This window comes from Ipomoea triloba, chromosome 9, assembly GCF_003576645.1.
Source record: "Ipomoea triloba cultivar NCNSP0323 chromosome 9, ASM357664v1".
NCBI classification, from domain to species: domain Eukaryota; kingdom Viridiplantae; phylum Streptophyta; class Magnoliopsida; order Solanales; family Convolvulaceae; genus Ipomoea; species Ipomoea triloba.
In genome coordinates, this window is record NC_044924.1 from 11,753,624 (window position 1) to 11,771,775 (window position 18,152).

The 18,152-nt window shown below is 36.1% G+C and overlaps 2 protein-coding genes across 5 annotated transcripts; both read right to left on the bottom strand.

The window, feature by feature from the left end:
* Window positions 1–385: 385 nt before the first annotated feature.
* LOC116030579 (3-phosphoshikimate 1-carboxyvinyltransferase 2-like) lies at window positions 386–4,571 on the bottom strand. The gene is made up of 8 exons (XM_031272880.1): window positions 4,085–4,571; window positions 3,374–3,618; window positions 3,018–3,171; window positions 2,648–2,862; window positions 2,013–2,130; window positions 1,669–1,879; window positions 964–1,025; window positions 386–871 (listed from the first exon to the last, which is right to left on the bottom strand). The coding sequence occupies exons 1-8, from the start codon at window positions 4,403–4,405 to the stop codon at window positions 653–655; spliced, it is 1,545 nt and encodes a 514-aa protein (XP_031128740.1). The 5' UTR covers window positions 4,406–4,571; the 3' UTR covers window positions 386–652.
* A 2,915-nt stretch (window positions 4,572–7,486) lies between these two features.
* Window positions 7,487–12,061, bottom strand: LOC116030541 (probable ADP-ribosylation factor GTPase-activating protein AGD11). Of its 4 annotated transcripts, none has more exons than XM_031272821.1 (10): window positions 11,837–12,057; window positions 11,575–11,730; window positions 10,856–10,942; window positions 10,384–10,468; window positions 9,868–9,943; window positions 9,161–9,324; window positions 8,886–9,084; window positions 8,376–8,492; window positions 8,192–8,287; window positions 7,487–8,088 (listed from the first exon to the last, which is right to left on the bottom strand). In XM_031272821.1, exons 2-10 carry the CDS (start codon window positions 11,639–11,641, stop codon window positions 7,792–7,794), a joined length of 1,188 nt encoding a protein of 395 aa, XP_031128681.1. In that variant the 5' UTR covers window positions 11,642–11,730; window positions 11,837–12,057; the 3' UTR covers window positions 7,487–7,791. The 4 variants fall into 4 exon arrangements, with proteins under 4 accessions (XP_031128681.1, XP_031128683.1, XP_031128680.1 ...); XM_031272823.1 differs by having other exon boundaries at window positions 7,781–8,057; window positions 11,837–12,061; XM_031272820.1 differs by having other exon boundaries at window positions 7,792–8,088; window positions 11,575–11,725; window positions 11,837–12,059.
* Between the last annotated feature and the right edge of the window lie 6,091 nt (window positions 12,062–18,152).

Below are 18,152 nucleotides of genomic sequence, written 5' to 3' on the forward strand. Positions count from 1 at the left end.
GTATTTGATTCCGATTCCCATGTGCGAATCAAATACACCCTAAGAAGCATTATAAAAGTCCATTTTAGAATGAAAATGAGTGTAGAGCCTTGAGAAGATATCTGAAAATTTCAATAACAAAAAAACAAAAGGATAAAGAATCAGTTAGCATAGAAAAAAAAACTACCATTTTCATCTCATATCTGCACAAATTAAGCTTGATCCAACGGCTAGTTAATGTCTGCCCAAATTTTGGAGTTAGTTTAGCAGCTAACCAAAGCTCGAGTGTGGACTAGAAACTTAGGCCGCTTCTCCAGTTAGTTTCTAGTGACGGGCTAAACCTAATTGAACTGTCTCTACACGCTATATTTTACAACCTAGATGATTTGAACTCGAGATCCAAAAGTAGGAAAATGCAATAGTCGAGAAACTATCACACTAAGATTAACTTTCCATTCAATCAGTATAATACAAGAACCATAACTCCAAATAGAATATTGAGATACAAAATGGTCTTTGTTTAGACCAGTTATAACAGATCTGGAAACATGAATAAAGAACACAGTACACATTCTTGATGTTTAACCATAACTAAGAGGAACATGGTTGTTGGGAGTAACTATTTCAACTAACACCGGATCTCAGCCTTCCAAAATGGATGAAAAGGAAACCTTTAATGCTTGGAGAACTTCTGAAGGACCTCGAAATAATCTGGGAAAGTCTTGCGGGTACAGCCAGGATCTTTAATGGTGACCGGTACCTCTGCACAAGCAGCAAGAGAAAACGCCATGGCCATTCTGTGATCGTCGTATGTGTCAATTTCTGTCACGTTTAGTTTCTCGGGTGGATTGATTATACAGTAGTCCGGCCCTTCCTCGACTGTTGCTCCCAGCTGGATTCCAACCAAATTGGACGTGTAAGGAACACATAAAAAGAAGAAGGGATAACAGAACAAACATAACTAGGATTGGATCGGAAGTCAACCTTTCTAAGTTCAGTGCATATAGCAATCATCCGCTCGGTTTCCTTAACTCTCCAGCTAGCAACTATGAACGGTGAAAGAAACAAGATTATGAACTTCTGAAATCAGGCAGATAACTGTATGTAGCGAAGTAAGAACAGCGTAACCATAAATCAAATGGAACTCAAGTAAGTTAAATCGCATTAAGTTCCACTTTCATTAGAAGTTCATGGAATATTACCTACCTAATATATCTGTCACTATTGCACAAATCGGCCGCCTAGGCGCTAGGCACCCCTACGCCGAGGCGAATTGCTCCCTAGGCGTCTGCCTAGGTGGCCGGCCGCCTAGCGCCTAACTCGGCAGACTGGGCCAAGTTGGCGACCGAGAATTCAGCCGAGTTAACTAGCCCAACGCGGCAGAGTAAGTCGAGTTAACTCGGGCAAGTCGGCCTGGTTAGTTTTTATATTATATTTATATATATTCAAATTTATTTATTTATATAAATAAGAAAAGTAAGAGATATATGTATAATATATACGTAGTATAATATAATATATGACATACACCCACACACATGCACTATTTTTTTGTTTTTATAGGTCGCCGCTTAGGCACCGCCTAGGCGTCGCCTAGGTGTTAGTCTACCGCCCGACTAGCTCCTAGCGCCTACTGCAACCATGATATCTGTATGTATATATCAATATGAATATTAGAAGATTACATACCGTCTCTTATGGCTGTCGGACCATCGGCAAATAGCGCAACTACAGCAAGAGTCATGGCAACATCTGGCATTTTGTTCATGTTGACATCAATGGCACGTAAGTGTTTTCTTCCCGAAGGGGCACGTGGTGGTCCTTTCACGGTAACACTGTTCTCTGTCCAGGAAACTTCGGCTCCCATCTTCTCGAGAACCTCAGCAAACTTAACATCCCCCTAAATGAAAAGAAAAAACAAATATAAACCGATTCAATTCTTCAATTCTCTCGAGAATAGAAAGAGAACAAAGCATTACGTACATAAATCATTTCAATATCATCATATCATAATGGTTAGCGAATAGCAATACCTGTAAACTGCTTGTTCCACAACCTTCAACGGTAATGGTACCCCCAGTAACAGCTGCACCGGCTAAGAAATAACTCGCACTCGAAGCATCACCTTCCACGAAAGCATTTCCGGGAGACCTGATGAAAAATTTCGTACATCGTAAATTTCAAATTTGAAAAATGAAGTTGTAACTATAAGTAGTAAGTGGTTGCAGTAGGCGCTAGGCGCTAGTCTGGCGGTAGACTAGCGCCACTAGCGCCTAGCACCTAGGCGGTCTAGGTGGCGACCTATGAAAACAAAAAAATAGTGCGTGTGAGGGTGTATGTCATATTTTATATATATATATATATATATATATATATATATATATATATATATATATATATCTTACTTCTCATATTTATATAAATAAATATATATAAATATAATAAAAAATTAACAAGACCGACTCACCCGAATTAACTCGGCTAACTCTGCCGAGTTGGGCGAGTTAACTCCCGCTAACTCAGCCCAGGCGGCCATTTAGGCGGTCGGCCACCTAGGCGGCCGCCTAGAGAGCAATTCGCCTCGGCCTTGGGGCGCCTAGTGCCTAGGCGGTGCCTAAGTGGCCCAGGCGGGCGATTTTTGCAACAATGGCAGTAATGCAAAACTTACTTATATTTCTGACCTCCGTGGATCAAGAACCTGTCCCAGCTATCACTATGCTCTACACTGACCCCAAACCGCTCCATCAACTTAATAGTCATTTCAACGTAAGGAACAGAAATTAGCTTATCAACGATTTCAATTTCCACATCTCCTAAAGCCAGGGGAGCAGCCATCAGCAAAGCAGTCAAATATTGACTGCTAACTGATCCTGAGAGCTTCACCTGTTAACAAAGGCCATAGGATTAGTCGGAATTAGACAACTTACAAGTTCTGGGCTACAATTATAGTGGCAGATTATGCAGTCAAATGCAACGATAATTAAGGACACGTTCCTTATATAGACCAAAATTATATTATAATGGAACATAAGTCTCACCTTCCCTCCTGGAAGGCCACCCTTTCCAATTACACGAACCGGGGGACAGTTTGTCCCAAGGAAACAATCAACATCTGCTCCAAGCTGCTTTAGACCTTCAATAAGATCACCAATTGGTCTCTCTCTCATCCTAGGAACTCCATCAAGGACGTATCTAATGACAATAAGTAAACCAAAAGAATTAGCAATCAGATAAGACCCGACGCTAATGAAGAAAATTGTTCTGTTAACAATGCCAAATTTTACGATAGCAACCCTTTGAGCAATCAACCATGCAAAACTCTAAAAGAGCACATTCTAAACTAAATTGCTTCAATCAAGATCGAGTATATACGAGAAGAAGAATGTTTTAAAACCTTGCATTTCCACCGGCAGCAACAACTGCAGCAGTCAATGGTCGCATTGCTGTTCCAGCATTTCCCAGGAAAAGTTGAATTTCATCTGTGGATTCCTTACTGGCAGGGAAGAGACCACCCGAACCTTCTATAGTTGCTCGCTGGATTGCGCTATCTTCTTCAACACGAAGACCAAGTGTTCTCAATGCACCGAGCATATAATGAATATCATCACTGCTTAGTAAATTGTCTATCACAGTTGTTCCCTGAGTTCATTATGCAGAATCAGACAATAATGCACAAGGTAAATTAATGGAAAAGCATATAGAACAGAACAAAGAATGAAAGCATAATCTTTAATGATCACTGATAGGTAATAACAGTAAATGTATCATGTCTGATCAAACAACCTTATACCCCTAGGAAAAACAGCCATGTCTGATCCTATGATGTTTACAGTATGAAATTCAAAAACCTCTTTGTGATTGCTCAAACTACTATTATAAAGCTGAAATCTTTCAACTAATACAGCCCAATAGAAACCTCAGAATCCTCTTAAACAAGACATCCAGCAAAAAGCTGAAACCTTTCAACTAATACAACCCAATTGAAACCTCAGAATCCTCCTAAACAAGACCTCATATATAGTGAAGTTAAAAAATTATGCGTGCATATATCAACTGTATATATATAGGATGAGAGAGAAGGGGGGGAGAGAAGCAGGAGGTATACCTGAGAAAGAGCAGCAAGGAGGAGAATGCGATTGGAGAGGGATTTAGAGCCGGGCAACTTGACGGTGCCGGAGATCTCTTTGATGGGCTGCAGCACAATCTCCTCCGGCACCATCGATGGCTTTTTGGCGGTGGCCACCGTTGCCCGGACCTGTAACGGCAACCGGGTGGCAGTAAAAATCGAATCTTTATTACTCTTCAAGAACTTAACAGAAACAGGTGAATTCTTCAGGCTGCTGGACCCCAACAAAAGCGACTGCGAAGGCAGAGGGGTCTGAGGTTTAGATAGATTGGTGGGATTCAAACGCAGACCCTGCATCATGTGCGCTATATCCTCCCACTGTGCAGAGCTTGAGACCTTTCAATTGAATTTGGTAAGTGGGTAGATTGAAAGGGGTGAATCGGAGAGTGGCTTGGAGACAAGAACTTGTATTAGTACAATCCCTCTCAACAACCCAACTTCTGGTTGAGCAGGTGGACTCGTTTTTTCCCTACCAACAAGAAAGTACGTAAGGATATCTTTGCGAACATCATCTTATTTAATTACTAATTTCAATTAAAAAAATAATCAAGATTTTGATAATGTTATAAGATGTTAAATTACTAAAGATATACGGAGACCGGGGAGACCTAAGGAAAACAGTGCAAGGGGTAAAGGAGACAATCATACCGTGAAAAGACGAAAGTGTTGGACGGTCAACTGAAAGAAAATTTTAACGATGGGCCAAAAATAGCCAGAGCTAAATAAGACTAGACGCAATGTGACAAAAATTAATGAAGTAGACTAAAATTGACAATGCCCTAATAACAATATGACCAAAAAAAAATTACTGTAATATAATATAATATATATATATATATATATATATATATATATATATATATATATATATATATTATATGCATATTATAATTTCAACAATAGAATACATACAAAAAAATCTATATATCTATACATATATAAAGAGAAAATGTTCTGCCAAAAAAAAGAAAGAAGCATTTTCCCACGCGGTAGCAGCCGCCGCCACCGTCCGAGCAGCAGCAGTCGCCACCACGGTTCAAGCAGCAGCAGAAGCCTCCATCGTCCGAGGTAGCAACAGTCGCCGCCGCTTCCACAGGCCGCAGCACCACCACCACTGCTCCACAGGTTGCATTGGCAGTCTTCCTCCTCAGTCCTTGCCAGTCACCGGACTAGAAGAGTGAAGACATACCTATCTACACCAGTGCTAGACTAGCAGAGTAAGAAGAACTAACCTATCACTGCCTCCTCACTTGTCGGCCGCCGCCAGTCGACATCTCGTCCGCTACTCCACTGTCCGCTCTACGCAGTCTCGTATGCCGTCGCAAGTCGAAGTGACACACACATATTAAGCATTAAAATGATGCACCGTAAGCACACAAACAAAACACCTTAAGAACACAAATCACTCACCTAAAGTTTCAACACTGACCCACCTTAACCATACAAAACACGAACCTTAAGAAGGAAAACAACGCAACTTAAGAAGGAAAATCATACACCTAAAGCTTTACGTTGACGCACATTAAGCTTCAACACTAACGCACCTTAAACACACAAACCTCGCACCTTAAGAAGAAAAATCACGCACAGCTTTAGTTTTCCTTCTTAAGTTTCGACACTAATACACCTTAAGCACACAAACCACGCACCTTAAGAAGGAAAACTACACACCTAAGCAACCGCACAATCGCATCTGATAAGGCCAACCGCACGGAAACCCATTTATATATATATATATATATATATATATATATATATATATATATATATATATANTATATATATATATATATATATATATATATATATATATAATCCTAATCATATGGGAACTACTCTCCAAGTTAGAACTTGTGAACAAATTTAAACCATTGATTTGTAAGATATGGTGGATGGAAAATCAAGTAAAAAATGAGCGGGTCATTTTCATAAATATTACAAAATTTTGTTTATTTTCAACCGTTAGATCTACTAGATTAAGGTCCTGTTTGGTAAAATAGTTCGCCTAATCTAATTTTGACTTATTTGACTACTATTAATTAGTTGACTTTGTTAAAAAATCAATATAAGTTTTTGGTTAATCATCTTTTTATAACTCCAAAATGTTAAAATTAAAAAAGCTACTCAAAACAACTTTTTCAATTAGCTTTTTGAGAAAAGAAATTATACCAAACAGCTATCAGTTAACAACTAATTTGCCAAACATCTTTCTATAATAAGCTAATATTATCAATTAGTTATACTCTCTAACCCAATCAGATAACAGTCATTTACCAAACAGGGCCTAATGGTTTGAATTTATCCACAAATTCTCACTTGGAGCATGCACAAAATACTAATAGAAATATGTGTGTGTGTGTGTGTGTGTATATATATATATATGGGCCAATCTAGTATTTATAAGTCTGACGGCAAATTATGTTATGGACCCGAATCCACCTTACAAGATGGACCCGCGTCCATGTTCACAATTTTAGAACTCTATATTCACAATTTTAGATCTCAATAATTTAATATACAAAATTACATATTACTTAATATTCAGAATTTTTTAACTTTACATTCACAATTTTGTTAAAAAAAATTGTGTTATACTGTTGAATATAGAGTTCTGTAATTGTGAATATAGAGTTTTAAAATTATGAACATAGAATTCTAAAATTGTGAACATGGACCCGAGTCTATGACATAACAACCGAAGTCTAACATGTTTAGTTTAATAAACTTTAAAATAAGCTCAACCCTTACTTTTTTACTAAACAAGTCATGTCATTTTCCAGCCCAAATATAACATTTAAGAGCGTCCTTAGTAGTAGGGTTTTTTTTTTTTTTGTGGTTTTTGAGGAGTTTTTGTAAATGTGATTAGAAAAGAGAAAATTGGAGATGATGAAAAAACAAACAAAACAAAACTAATTAAAAAAAAAATCAGTGTTGTCAGGCGTGCAGCGCCATTGTTGCAGCCCACGCAGCGTGGCGTGCAGTGCCATTGTTGCAGCCCACGCAGCGTGGCGCGCTTGCCTTGGTATTCCGTGCGACAGGTTTAATATTCCAATAACTCCTATTTTACAGTTGAACCCAAACTCTCTCTCTCTTTTACCTTCTCTCACCTCTACCTCACAATTTACTTGTACCAAAGACTTCAAATAAACCATCGATATGGTTGCTGTAGAAGGGGAAAGAATGTGTGTAAATGGCCTGAGTACAGTGAGTAGTTTTACCCTTTATTATGATAGTATTTGTTTAAGAATTGATTTGACTAATTCGTTTAGTTTCACAACAATAATGACTAGTTTTCAATCCTAAACATTATAGACTTAGATTGTAACTTTATTTGTTTGATAAAAAGTTAGGATTAATTTTTACAGAAATCGAACATAATCATATCAAAGATCGAGTTTACTATTCTTTTATACATAAAATAAGAATAATATTTGCATAATAGTCAAGAGACCAATGTAAGTATTTACATACAACTAAAGGACCAAACATCATTGCACACTGTTTCTAGGTCAAAGGTATCCCTCCCCTCAGTATCTCTGAGATCAAAACTGCAGCTTAGAAGCAACAACTCAACTCAGCAAAGGCTGCAAAATTTTTCCCTAACTGTTTCTGAACCAAGATAAGCTATGATATCTGTAGTGCAAATGCAAATGGATCTTTTTGTTTTCAGTTTAATTTTGTGAACACTATTGTGTGAGAGAAACACATTCAAGCTCAACCTCCAACACTCCCCTCTCAACATTCTGCAGCTTTAAGGCTATTTCCTGCTTCACCGTACCTTCTATGAGGTATATAGCGCCATCTGCTACAAGCGGGGGATTGGCGTTTTCTGTGTCCACTTTCCATGTCGTCCCGAGCTGCTGCAGCGGATCGTTCTTGGTGAAATTCTCAGATGCTCTCGCAGCCACGACGAGAGGTTGGATGTCAATCTCCGCCTCCCCCATAAAATCATCTGTCGTAAATGTATCCTTATCAAACACATGCTGCAAAAATCATTTCAACACTAGTTGGTGACTTGAAGTACAGCAGCACCCTATCTATATCTATTTCAGAAAGATGAAAAATCGCGGGATTAAATGAGCCTACCACTTTTAAAGGAGGAACGTTCTCTGGAATTGACAACATTAGTTGCTCGTTCCAGACCGGGTTCAAATTGTTTTTTATGACGCGCGTCTTCACTGACTGCAACGCAAAAAAAGATGTCACGACTTGAAAGAATACAATAATGTAGCCCTCCCTCGCTGATATGAAATGCAACCGAGAGATTTACCTGGCTTCCCAAGGTTAGAATAACATACGGATCGCTGGATACCATATCACGGATAGCTAGGTTGGTGCCCCTTACCACATTCACTTTGATCAGTCCGATGAATTCAACCATACCTGCCTATAGAAAAATGCCCACAATAATATCGAGCTGTTCATTTGTTTTTCTTGAACTGAGATATTAGATCAAATATTTTAGCCTAAAACTCTGTATATTTAATGTAACAATGAACGTTCTTTATGTTCCTCGAACAATCTTAGTTATAAAACCTCAACTACATTAGAAATGGACATCTCGATGAATTATAGCATATTTGGTGAGTTCACTTTTGAAATAAAAGGCTTACTCCGTAGAAGAGAAGTAAAACAGGAATAGGAATCAGTTCCATTCCTATTCCTCAAAAAAAAAAAAAAAACGGATAGGCAACAACTAGAAAGAGAAGGAGTACAAGATACTTCTGTGCTTCCTGTAATTAAAACATTAAACACAAATCCTTGCAGCATAATAACATACCATTGAGTTAAGTTTCCTAGTCGCCTTCTGGGTTTCGGACTCTTTCTTTCTCCAGCTGTTGCGAAACGCAAATCCCAGACCATGGATTCGATGGCCAGTCGAATGTTTCTTCTCTGAGGTCGAACTAGAAGAAGTTGTTGTAATCGGGCACATCAACTGTAAATCGGAATTCACAAACTGTTGCAGCTCGTATTTTCTCCTGAGCATTGAATACGAGAATTTTTCAGCATAGAAATATATATTACATACGAATGATGAGATTGAAATATTATTACCTGATAAAGTCATTGCGCTCTTCGTTGGACGAATCTGGCTTTAGCTTTTTATAATTTTCTGGAAAGGCAGCTTCATACTTCAAGTTTGCAACATTATTTCCGCCCATCTCAGTTAACATATCAACTTGCTCATGCGTCCACTCATCTAGTTTCACTGAAAACACCTGGAGAAAAATTCGATATTGGATGTGTGCAACAAAGACTACCAAATTATCTCATCAAGTGATGAAATCACTAGACGTTGAGATCAAATATTGCACTTCCGGGAGGGGAGAATCAGAGTAGCATAGTGGGAACACGTGCCATGCTTATTCTTTTCTTGGATTTAACATGGAAACCGACAATGCAACTAAAGACTTGCGGTAGAAGATGCTCACAAAGTCACACCCTTATGCTTAACTACTCATGTCGAACGGGAGAAGCCATTAAAATGCAGCTTATCTCATCAATTGGCTTCCTTAAAAAAAACTAAAGTTTAGCACTCCACTAAATTGTCTACCGAACTTCTCCCTCATTTCCATCCTAAATTCACTTCTACCTCGAGTCTATAGTTTGCATTGTCTATTTCCATGACACAAGTCCAACCCATGGAAAACTAGGCCCCGAAGCAATCAAATGCATTGTTCTTGGTACTTGCATGCCCAAAAACGCTACAAGTGATATGATATTGTCCCTCTTCTAAATAAAGAAGAGGATTAGTACCCTACCTTCGATATATGCACTCCAAGGCTTCTATGTACACCCGAGCACTTGATACATATAAACACTCCAAGACTTATAGACCTGGAAATCATCAAATGAACATATATGTAACAGTATAAAAGCAGGGTGAAAAGACCATCTTATAAAGAGACCAAGTATCTTCTTAGTCAAGGTGCCGGTATGAAAATACGAACATAACAAGGAACTAGAAAGAGACAAAAATAACTGTTCATTGGCGCAAATTTCATACATTCTTGTCCAACACTTTCTCTGAGTGTTTGTTTTGCAGCCCAAGTGTAAAATAAAGTGTTACACAGAATGTATCAGCGTATGAAACCAGACAATCAGATGGCATAAAAACAAAGTTGGACTTTACTCTAGAAAGGCGCAGTGATCATAGAATGTCAAATGTTAAACAGTTAAAGTATGGTTTAGTTACTAGGTGTGAAAAACGGACTTCAGTAACAAGATTTAGTGGGTAAGCAAAAATAAGCAGCATAACCGAGTGCATTGACACTTACACCCATTTTGGATCGGGAGATCCACAGTCTGCACAAAAACTATTGCCAGACTCTGTCATTAGAGCCTCTAGTCTACATCGAGGACCTGACAGAAACAAAGTAATTAAGACACTCAAAAGGAGCCTATTTTGTTAACATGGGCAGAGAAGCAAGAGAATCAAACGTGTGAAATTATGCAAAATGGAATATGAGGAGATAAAGAACAAGAAAAGAGAATGATGCGTTACTTATTTTGAGCATATAATCCAGGAAGGAGTTTTATCCATTTAAATGTGTTTTTTTGGCCAATTATATAAGCTAGGAAGGGCAAGCACAATAGGCTTATAAGAACAAATCCAAGCACTAAGCAGAAACAAGGGAGCGAATAAGAAACCAAGTGGCGTGCAGATGATGAACAAATTAAACTGTAGTAGAAACTCGTAAACAACATTCTAGTTCCAAAATTAGAACTTGATAAGCAAGGATCACGTACTCAAAGAATAGTCTTGCACTTGCGGTTCCATCTGATCACTATCACTTGGAGAAGTGTCCATTTGTAGAAGGTCATAGAGGCGGGCACCTTAACAAAATGGATTAAAAAAGGTTACAGATATCTATAAATATCAAGTAACAAAAGAACAGTCTTTGCTTTTTATATTAATAAGCATCTCATCAAAATAAGGTTGATCTCCGTGATCAAGAAACACAGATAAATGAAAAGAAAACAAAAATATACAAATTTAAAATCCAAGCACAATCAAAGGCATAGAGTAAACATCAAACGAACGACGAATTTACTAAAACTGCAATGATTCTACGAGTCCATGTGGACAAATTATAATATAGGAAACACATACCAAGCATTTGACAGATTATCAATTGCCACCTAAAAGAATGTGAAATACGCCACAAACTAAACGAATTGACTACTCCCTCACAGAGGTGACAGTTCTAAGCACATTAACCATCTCTCCAACATACCAATTATGTAAATGCATTGCAAAGCAAATATTCCTTTTGTTTTTCCTCTTTTAAATCCTCTCCCTCTGCAAATTTTGTTGCTAGGGTTAGGAAACTTTGGCAAGGGCAAGATTTTAAATAAAATCCAAGCATGATGGTGTCCATAAAAGTACCCAAGAACAATTCAATAATAAATGCAGAACTAAAGAATAATTTAATTGATTTCTGGATAAAATAAAGAAAAGAAACTACCAGAGACATTATTGCCCTCTGTATTGCCCTCTGTATTGTCCTGTGTATTGTCCTGTTGAACAGACATTTTTCAGCCTCTGAAATGAAGGACCGAGATCACAAAGGCTAAATGCACAGCACTACAACCCTAATGAATCCATTTCTTTGGCACCTATTCTGCATTGAAATTAAGGGTCACAAAGACCAATACCCAAAAATTAAATGTTTTCTTATCAGAATGCAAGGAAATTAGAAACAGATAATGCAAAGACAGGAGACTTACATTCTCAATTGAATTCCACCAGAATTTGTGTATCACAAATATACTTGTATATCAAATTGCATTCAGAGTTACAGGATATATTCCATACATGAACATATATCTACATTCATCAAAATCAACTAAATTTTCATAAAAAGATTCTCTTTGGGTTGTACGAACTTTTTTTTTTTAATTGGGGAAAAAAATAAAAGAAGAAAAGTCAATTGTTGTTGGGTGGTTGGTTACAGAATTACTGGATAACTTCTCAGTCCCACACGGGTGCAATTGTGGCGCCTATTCACTGTTCTAGTTTTCGTTTTCCTTATCCTTTTTTTGGCCGACATAGTATTTCTCATTTTGGTTTATGTTCCTTCGGTCCGGTTCGCATCCGGTTCACATGAGAACCTATCCTAGGTAGGGCTGTTAACCAACGAACGGAGGTTGTTCGTGTTCTTTATTAAGAATTTCGAATTGTTCGTGTTCTTGTTCGTGTGTTAAGATTTTTGAAAATTCTGTTCATGTTCGTTTGTTAAGCGTTCATTAGTGTTTGTTAACGATCCCGAACATGTCCACGAATGTGTTCGTTAACGTTAACGAGCATGTTCACGAACGTGTTTGTTAACGCTAGTGAACACGTTCACAAACATGTTTGTGTACGTTCATGAAGAGGTCCGTGAACACTTAACACCTACACATGTTCATGAACACAATTCGTTCGTGAACAAGACATAATCTACGTTCACGAGCAATAACCAAACAAACAACACAACTATATATGTTTGTGAACATGTTCACGAACATTATTAAACGAACACTTAACGAGCTTGTTCGCGAACATTACTAAATGAACATAAACGAGCTAGTTTGCGAACATTACTAAACAAAGACAAACGAGATAGCTCACAATCTCTTAGCAAACGAGCTTACCACTGTTAAACTCTGTTCGTTTATTAACCTAGCTCTAAATTTTGTTTGTTAATATTCGTTTACCTTAGTAGTTTGTCGAAAGCTCTGTTCGCTAACACCCCTAATCCTAGGTGAGAACGTGAGGACTAATGATGCACCGCTGAGATTAAAAAGAACAAATGGCACAAATTAAGAAAATAAATCCCTTTAAAATATTAGAAAATATACTGTTAGAGGTAAATCAGTCTTATTAGAAGCTGTGCTTTCCTATACAGAATATCGTGCATTCTTATGTCGAATGTTGTGCATCGGTAACTCTCTGATTGTGCATTCAAACACCATAAAAAAAATTCTACAATAGACATCCCAATATCCTACGATGCACCGCACTAAGTACACTAATGCACATCTCCCCAGCCTACGATGCACAACTCACAACACTGGGTTTCACAACCAGAACACCAGAACGCACAATCGTACTACCCAGACATGTGTACATATACACCAACATCCAAATATAGGTAATATTATACTCAAAAGAACAAGCGAAAAAAAAAATACTGATCATTTTGCATGGACGAACACTCGATCGATGATGAATAAATCACGGCTCCAAACAACAACGGTGATTATCCAAAACATAGGAAACCAATTTGACCAAGGATTACCAATGTGTGCACACTTAAAAAAAAAAAAATAGAAAAGACATCACTGTCCCTACTTTAACAAAACAAAACAAAACCAAAAAAAAAAAAAAAAATCCATGTCACCTTAGGAAATCAAATATGGGTCATCCAAATAAAAAATAAGAAAAAAAGGTGGAGGGGGGATCAAATAGACACTTGAACTTTAGTTGAAAGTCAATTAGCCCTCTCAACTTTTTAAATGTGCAATTATACCTATCAACAATTCTTTTTGATGCAATGAAGCCCAAAAACTTGTTACATGTCATTAGGGATCCGACCGCTCTCCAACGAATTTTCAAGCATCGATCGCCTATCACAGAAAAAGAGACCAGTTAGATAGGCGCCTAGTGGTCACCTTCTCTGGTTGGGAAGGGCAGCCAAGATCTAAAGGCCAGTTAGATAAGGCCTTCCCAATAATAATGTTGTGGAGAGTTTTAGAATAGTAAAACACAAAGAACAAGTTTTTAACCATAGTGATGTTGGGGAAGGCCTAAAGGCAATCAAGGACAATTATGTGGAGATTGGGCCATTTGTCGCAATGCTGAAATACTAGTACTTGCAATCCAACGTGAAACCTTTTTTTTTTTTTTTAATAAAAAATTAAAACCAAGTAATGCAATTCTGACAAACAGAAGTGCAAAATTCACTTTTCAATTTTTTAATATTATTATTAAAGAAATAATTTTTACTTTTGAAAGAGGAAAAAGAATTGCATGGATGAAAATATAAATATTGATTAATTATAAATTTATTGATATGACATTTTGAAAATAATGAGAGAAGATTGTAAATGTGTAAATAGTCTTACATAGACATATTCCACGATACCTCAAAATTTAGAAACTTGTGTCCATGCATGTGTAATAATGAGAGGTAGTTTGTTTCCTATTAATCATCATCATTTACTTGTATAAAAGACAAGATATGAATGAGCTATGAAGTATGTTTCTGAGAGCAATTACGCTCCGTGTGGCATTTTTTTTAGAAAGTCCGTATAACTTAAAAAGAATCTTACATTGAAGCTTTATACTATTTAGTATTTATTAATTAGAAAGATTTCCAAGACAAAAAAAAAAAAAAAAAAANTCCATGCATGTGTAATAATGAGAGGTAGTTTGTTTCCTATTAATCATCATCATTTACTTGTATAAAAGACAAGATATGAATGAGCTATGAAGTATGTTTCTGAGAGCAATTACGCTCCGTGTGGCATTTTTTTTAGAAAGTCCGTATAACTTAAAAAGAATCTTACATTGAAGCTTTATACTATTTAGTATTTATTAATTAGAAAGATTTCCAAAAAAAAAAAAAAAAAAAAAAAGTACACTTCTCAATTTTATTTCCGGTTTCTACATATTCTCTTTAGGTAGTATTGTATGTTGTACAAGTTACACACTTTTGTTAGGATACACATTTTATTAAATTATATTATATTGCTCAAGAATTTGAAGATGATAGGGCAGTGAGGCAGCATAAGTAGGAGAATGGTTGTTTTGGTATACCTATATATGGACAATGATCTACCTCCCAAAAAATTTTGAAAATATATACAAAAAGTAGGTTCAATGGGGTGTTTATCATGTGACACATATGGGTGGGAAAAATGTTTGCTTGTCATGTGCCTACCTGTCTACGTACTTTACCAAGCAATCAATATACGAATTATACTACAACAACAATAACAAAATTGTACTCCGTATTATTTACTCTCTTGATTATATAGTTTTTTTAGTTCCTATTATTTAGCCTTTGCATAATACACACCAATGAATCCATGAGCCTCCATAAAAAGAAAAAAGCACGCACACACCCGATTGATTTTGGTTTTATTGCTTAAAGGATGAAAATAGTACGTAATTTATTTTGTAAATCTTCAAAATAATTAGAGATACATAACTAAAGAACTAAAAATACGGAGTATATTTTTTTATTTCATAGTTTTATAAGTGCGCTATTATGAAAGATTATAGGAAAAATGTCAAATTGGTGGTTTAAGTATAATGAATAGTCCAAATTAGCTTCCGTAAGTGAAAACAAAAAAAAAAAACAAAACAAAACAAAACAAAACAAAAAACAAAAAACAAAACAAAAATAAAAACAAAAACAGGATAAAACAAAATCTCCAATGAGGCTTCTTAAATCGGCAAAATTGTGCAATTAGACACTAATATGACCTACTCATCATATTATCTCTAATGTAACACTGACCAAGTTAACACATGACATTCTAGGCTTCTAAGTGTACCATTTATTATTTTATTTGTTTTAATAAATAAAAAATATTTTAAATTTTTGACAAAAATATAATTTAGTAAAAAAGATTTCTTCAAGAAAAAAAAGTAAAAAAGATAATTTTTATTTTTAATCATATAAAAATTATTTATTATTTTATTTTTAATAAACTATTTTTTATTTTATTAAAAAAATCACCGGTCATCTTCTCCGACGATCAATGACTATCTTTTTATCAGTGGGCAACTGCACAACTGTCTATTAAACAATACAGACAAACATAAATGTCTTTCTAAGATGGTCATGTAGCCTTCACGACCCTCTCATCAAAGGTCACATGGTCGTGCTTTACCCCCATCTTGTTGAAGGTGAGAACTAAAGGTTGTTGAGATGTCTAAGATCTATATATCAAATCAAGACAAAAGTGTAGCAAAAAAGTGTGAAGTTGGAATTCTCACTCAAAATGACCATTACTTAATGTTTTGATCATATTCATGAAGATTATTTAGCCTAATTCTTAAGTTATGACGGTGAAAGCACACAACCATGCGTTCGCCCTTACACCCGAGGCAAAATTTCTTCCTAGAGTTGCATGGTCATGCATCTGGCCATGCGCGCACACCCTTTTTTAGTATTTAAGCGCAAAATGAAGTTATTTTCTTGATTCCGACACCTAAACAAACCCTAGCTAACTCTTTTCTCTTCATATTTTTATGTTAGATTACACTTACATTTTTTTTTTTAACTTTTTGAAAACTTATAATCAAGAATTTACACTTGAATTATTGATTTCATTTCCATTTCAATATATAAATTTTATTTCTTGTATTTCTCTTTCCATTATGTTGTTAATGCTTTATTCTTGTGTTTTTATGTTTAGGCTTGGGTTATAATTGTATTATCTATTTCGATGCTTTATTATTGATTATTGCATAAATGATATAATTCGATCTTAACCTAGGGTTCTTTGGCTAAAGACCTTGTGGTCTAGTGGCACCCGGTTGAACCCCTACTTGGGAAGGGGTAGGTTCTCGCCTTAGTGGAGGCGATATTGGCTCTTTGTGTTTCATTTGGTTGATAAATTAGTTATGAACAGATACTACATTGTAATTTATTGACATATTTTTAGAGGAATTTTGGTTATTTCAAGTCTCTCCTTGCATAATCTATATAAAATACATTATCTTATCCAAAATGTTCATTATTCTAACACACACGCGGAGTAAGAAATTTTTTTAACATCAAAATGACGTTGTTTTGGACCGCGGCCCACACAGACACAATAATTTGCCACTACGGAGCAGGTCACAATGCCAGCGGGTTAAAGTTCAAGTAACTCTAACTCACCCCACGCAGGTTGAGAAAACATGCTTCAAGATTTTTTTATTTTTTTATTTTAACAAATTTTTTAAAAGAAATTATAATTAACAATTAAAATCATGATTCTGAATAAATATAAAAATAAAAAAATACAATAAGAAAAATAAAATAACAATAAATATATTATAAGAATAAAATTAATAACATATAATGTTTTATATAAAAAGATCATAGCCTGCGGGTTGCAAGCTTATGCGGGCCGAGCCCGTTATGCCTACATTTTTGCAATCGACAATTGTTCAATCGTTATACCCTGCACCACGGTGCACATAGCGATGTGCACCACGTACGTAAACGACGTTGTTTCGATGTTAGTGGACGCGAACACGAATAACTATAGAGAATTTATTATCTATAATACACATAATCATTATCTAGAATACACAGAACGTTTGCCTAGAATACACAGAATGTTTGTCCAGAATACACAGAATATTGACACAAAATGCACAGATGTTAGTGGACGCGGACGCGAATGACTCCAGTGAATTCATTATCTATAATACACATAATCATTATCTAGAATACACAGAACGTTTGCCTAGAATACACAGAATGTTTGCCCAGAATACACAGAATATTGACACAAAATACACAGAACTCATCCTCCTAACATTCGAATGCACAAACACATCACAACCTGTGTTAATAACACGAATACACAGAATATTGACACAAAATACACAGAATTCATCCTCCTAAACATTCGAATGCACAATCACATCACAACATGTGTTACTAATATGAATAAACAGAACGATTGCCTCGAATACACAGAACGGTTGCCTAGAATACACAGAATGATTGCCTGAAATACACAGAATATTAACATAAATACAGAGATCGGTCGAAATGGGAAACATGATTTTCCAAAAAACGGACGGTTAGTTTACAATGCTCAAAACGACGTCGTTTACGTACGTTGTGCACATTGCTATGTGCACGGTATAATTTCCTCAATTGTTGTGGCCTTAACTTTCCTCACTATGGGGTCAATCGTTATACCATGGGCCAAAATTCACACTGCATTATGGATTCTGATTTACGTGTTTGTGTTGTGTTATGATTTTTTGTGTTTTGCATTATTATGTTTTGTAACTTATGAGTATAAATTATGTACCTAGAACAAATTC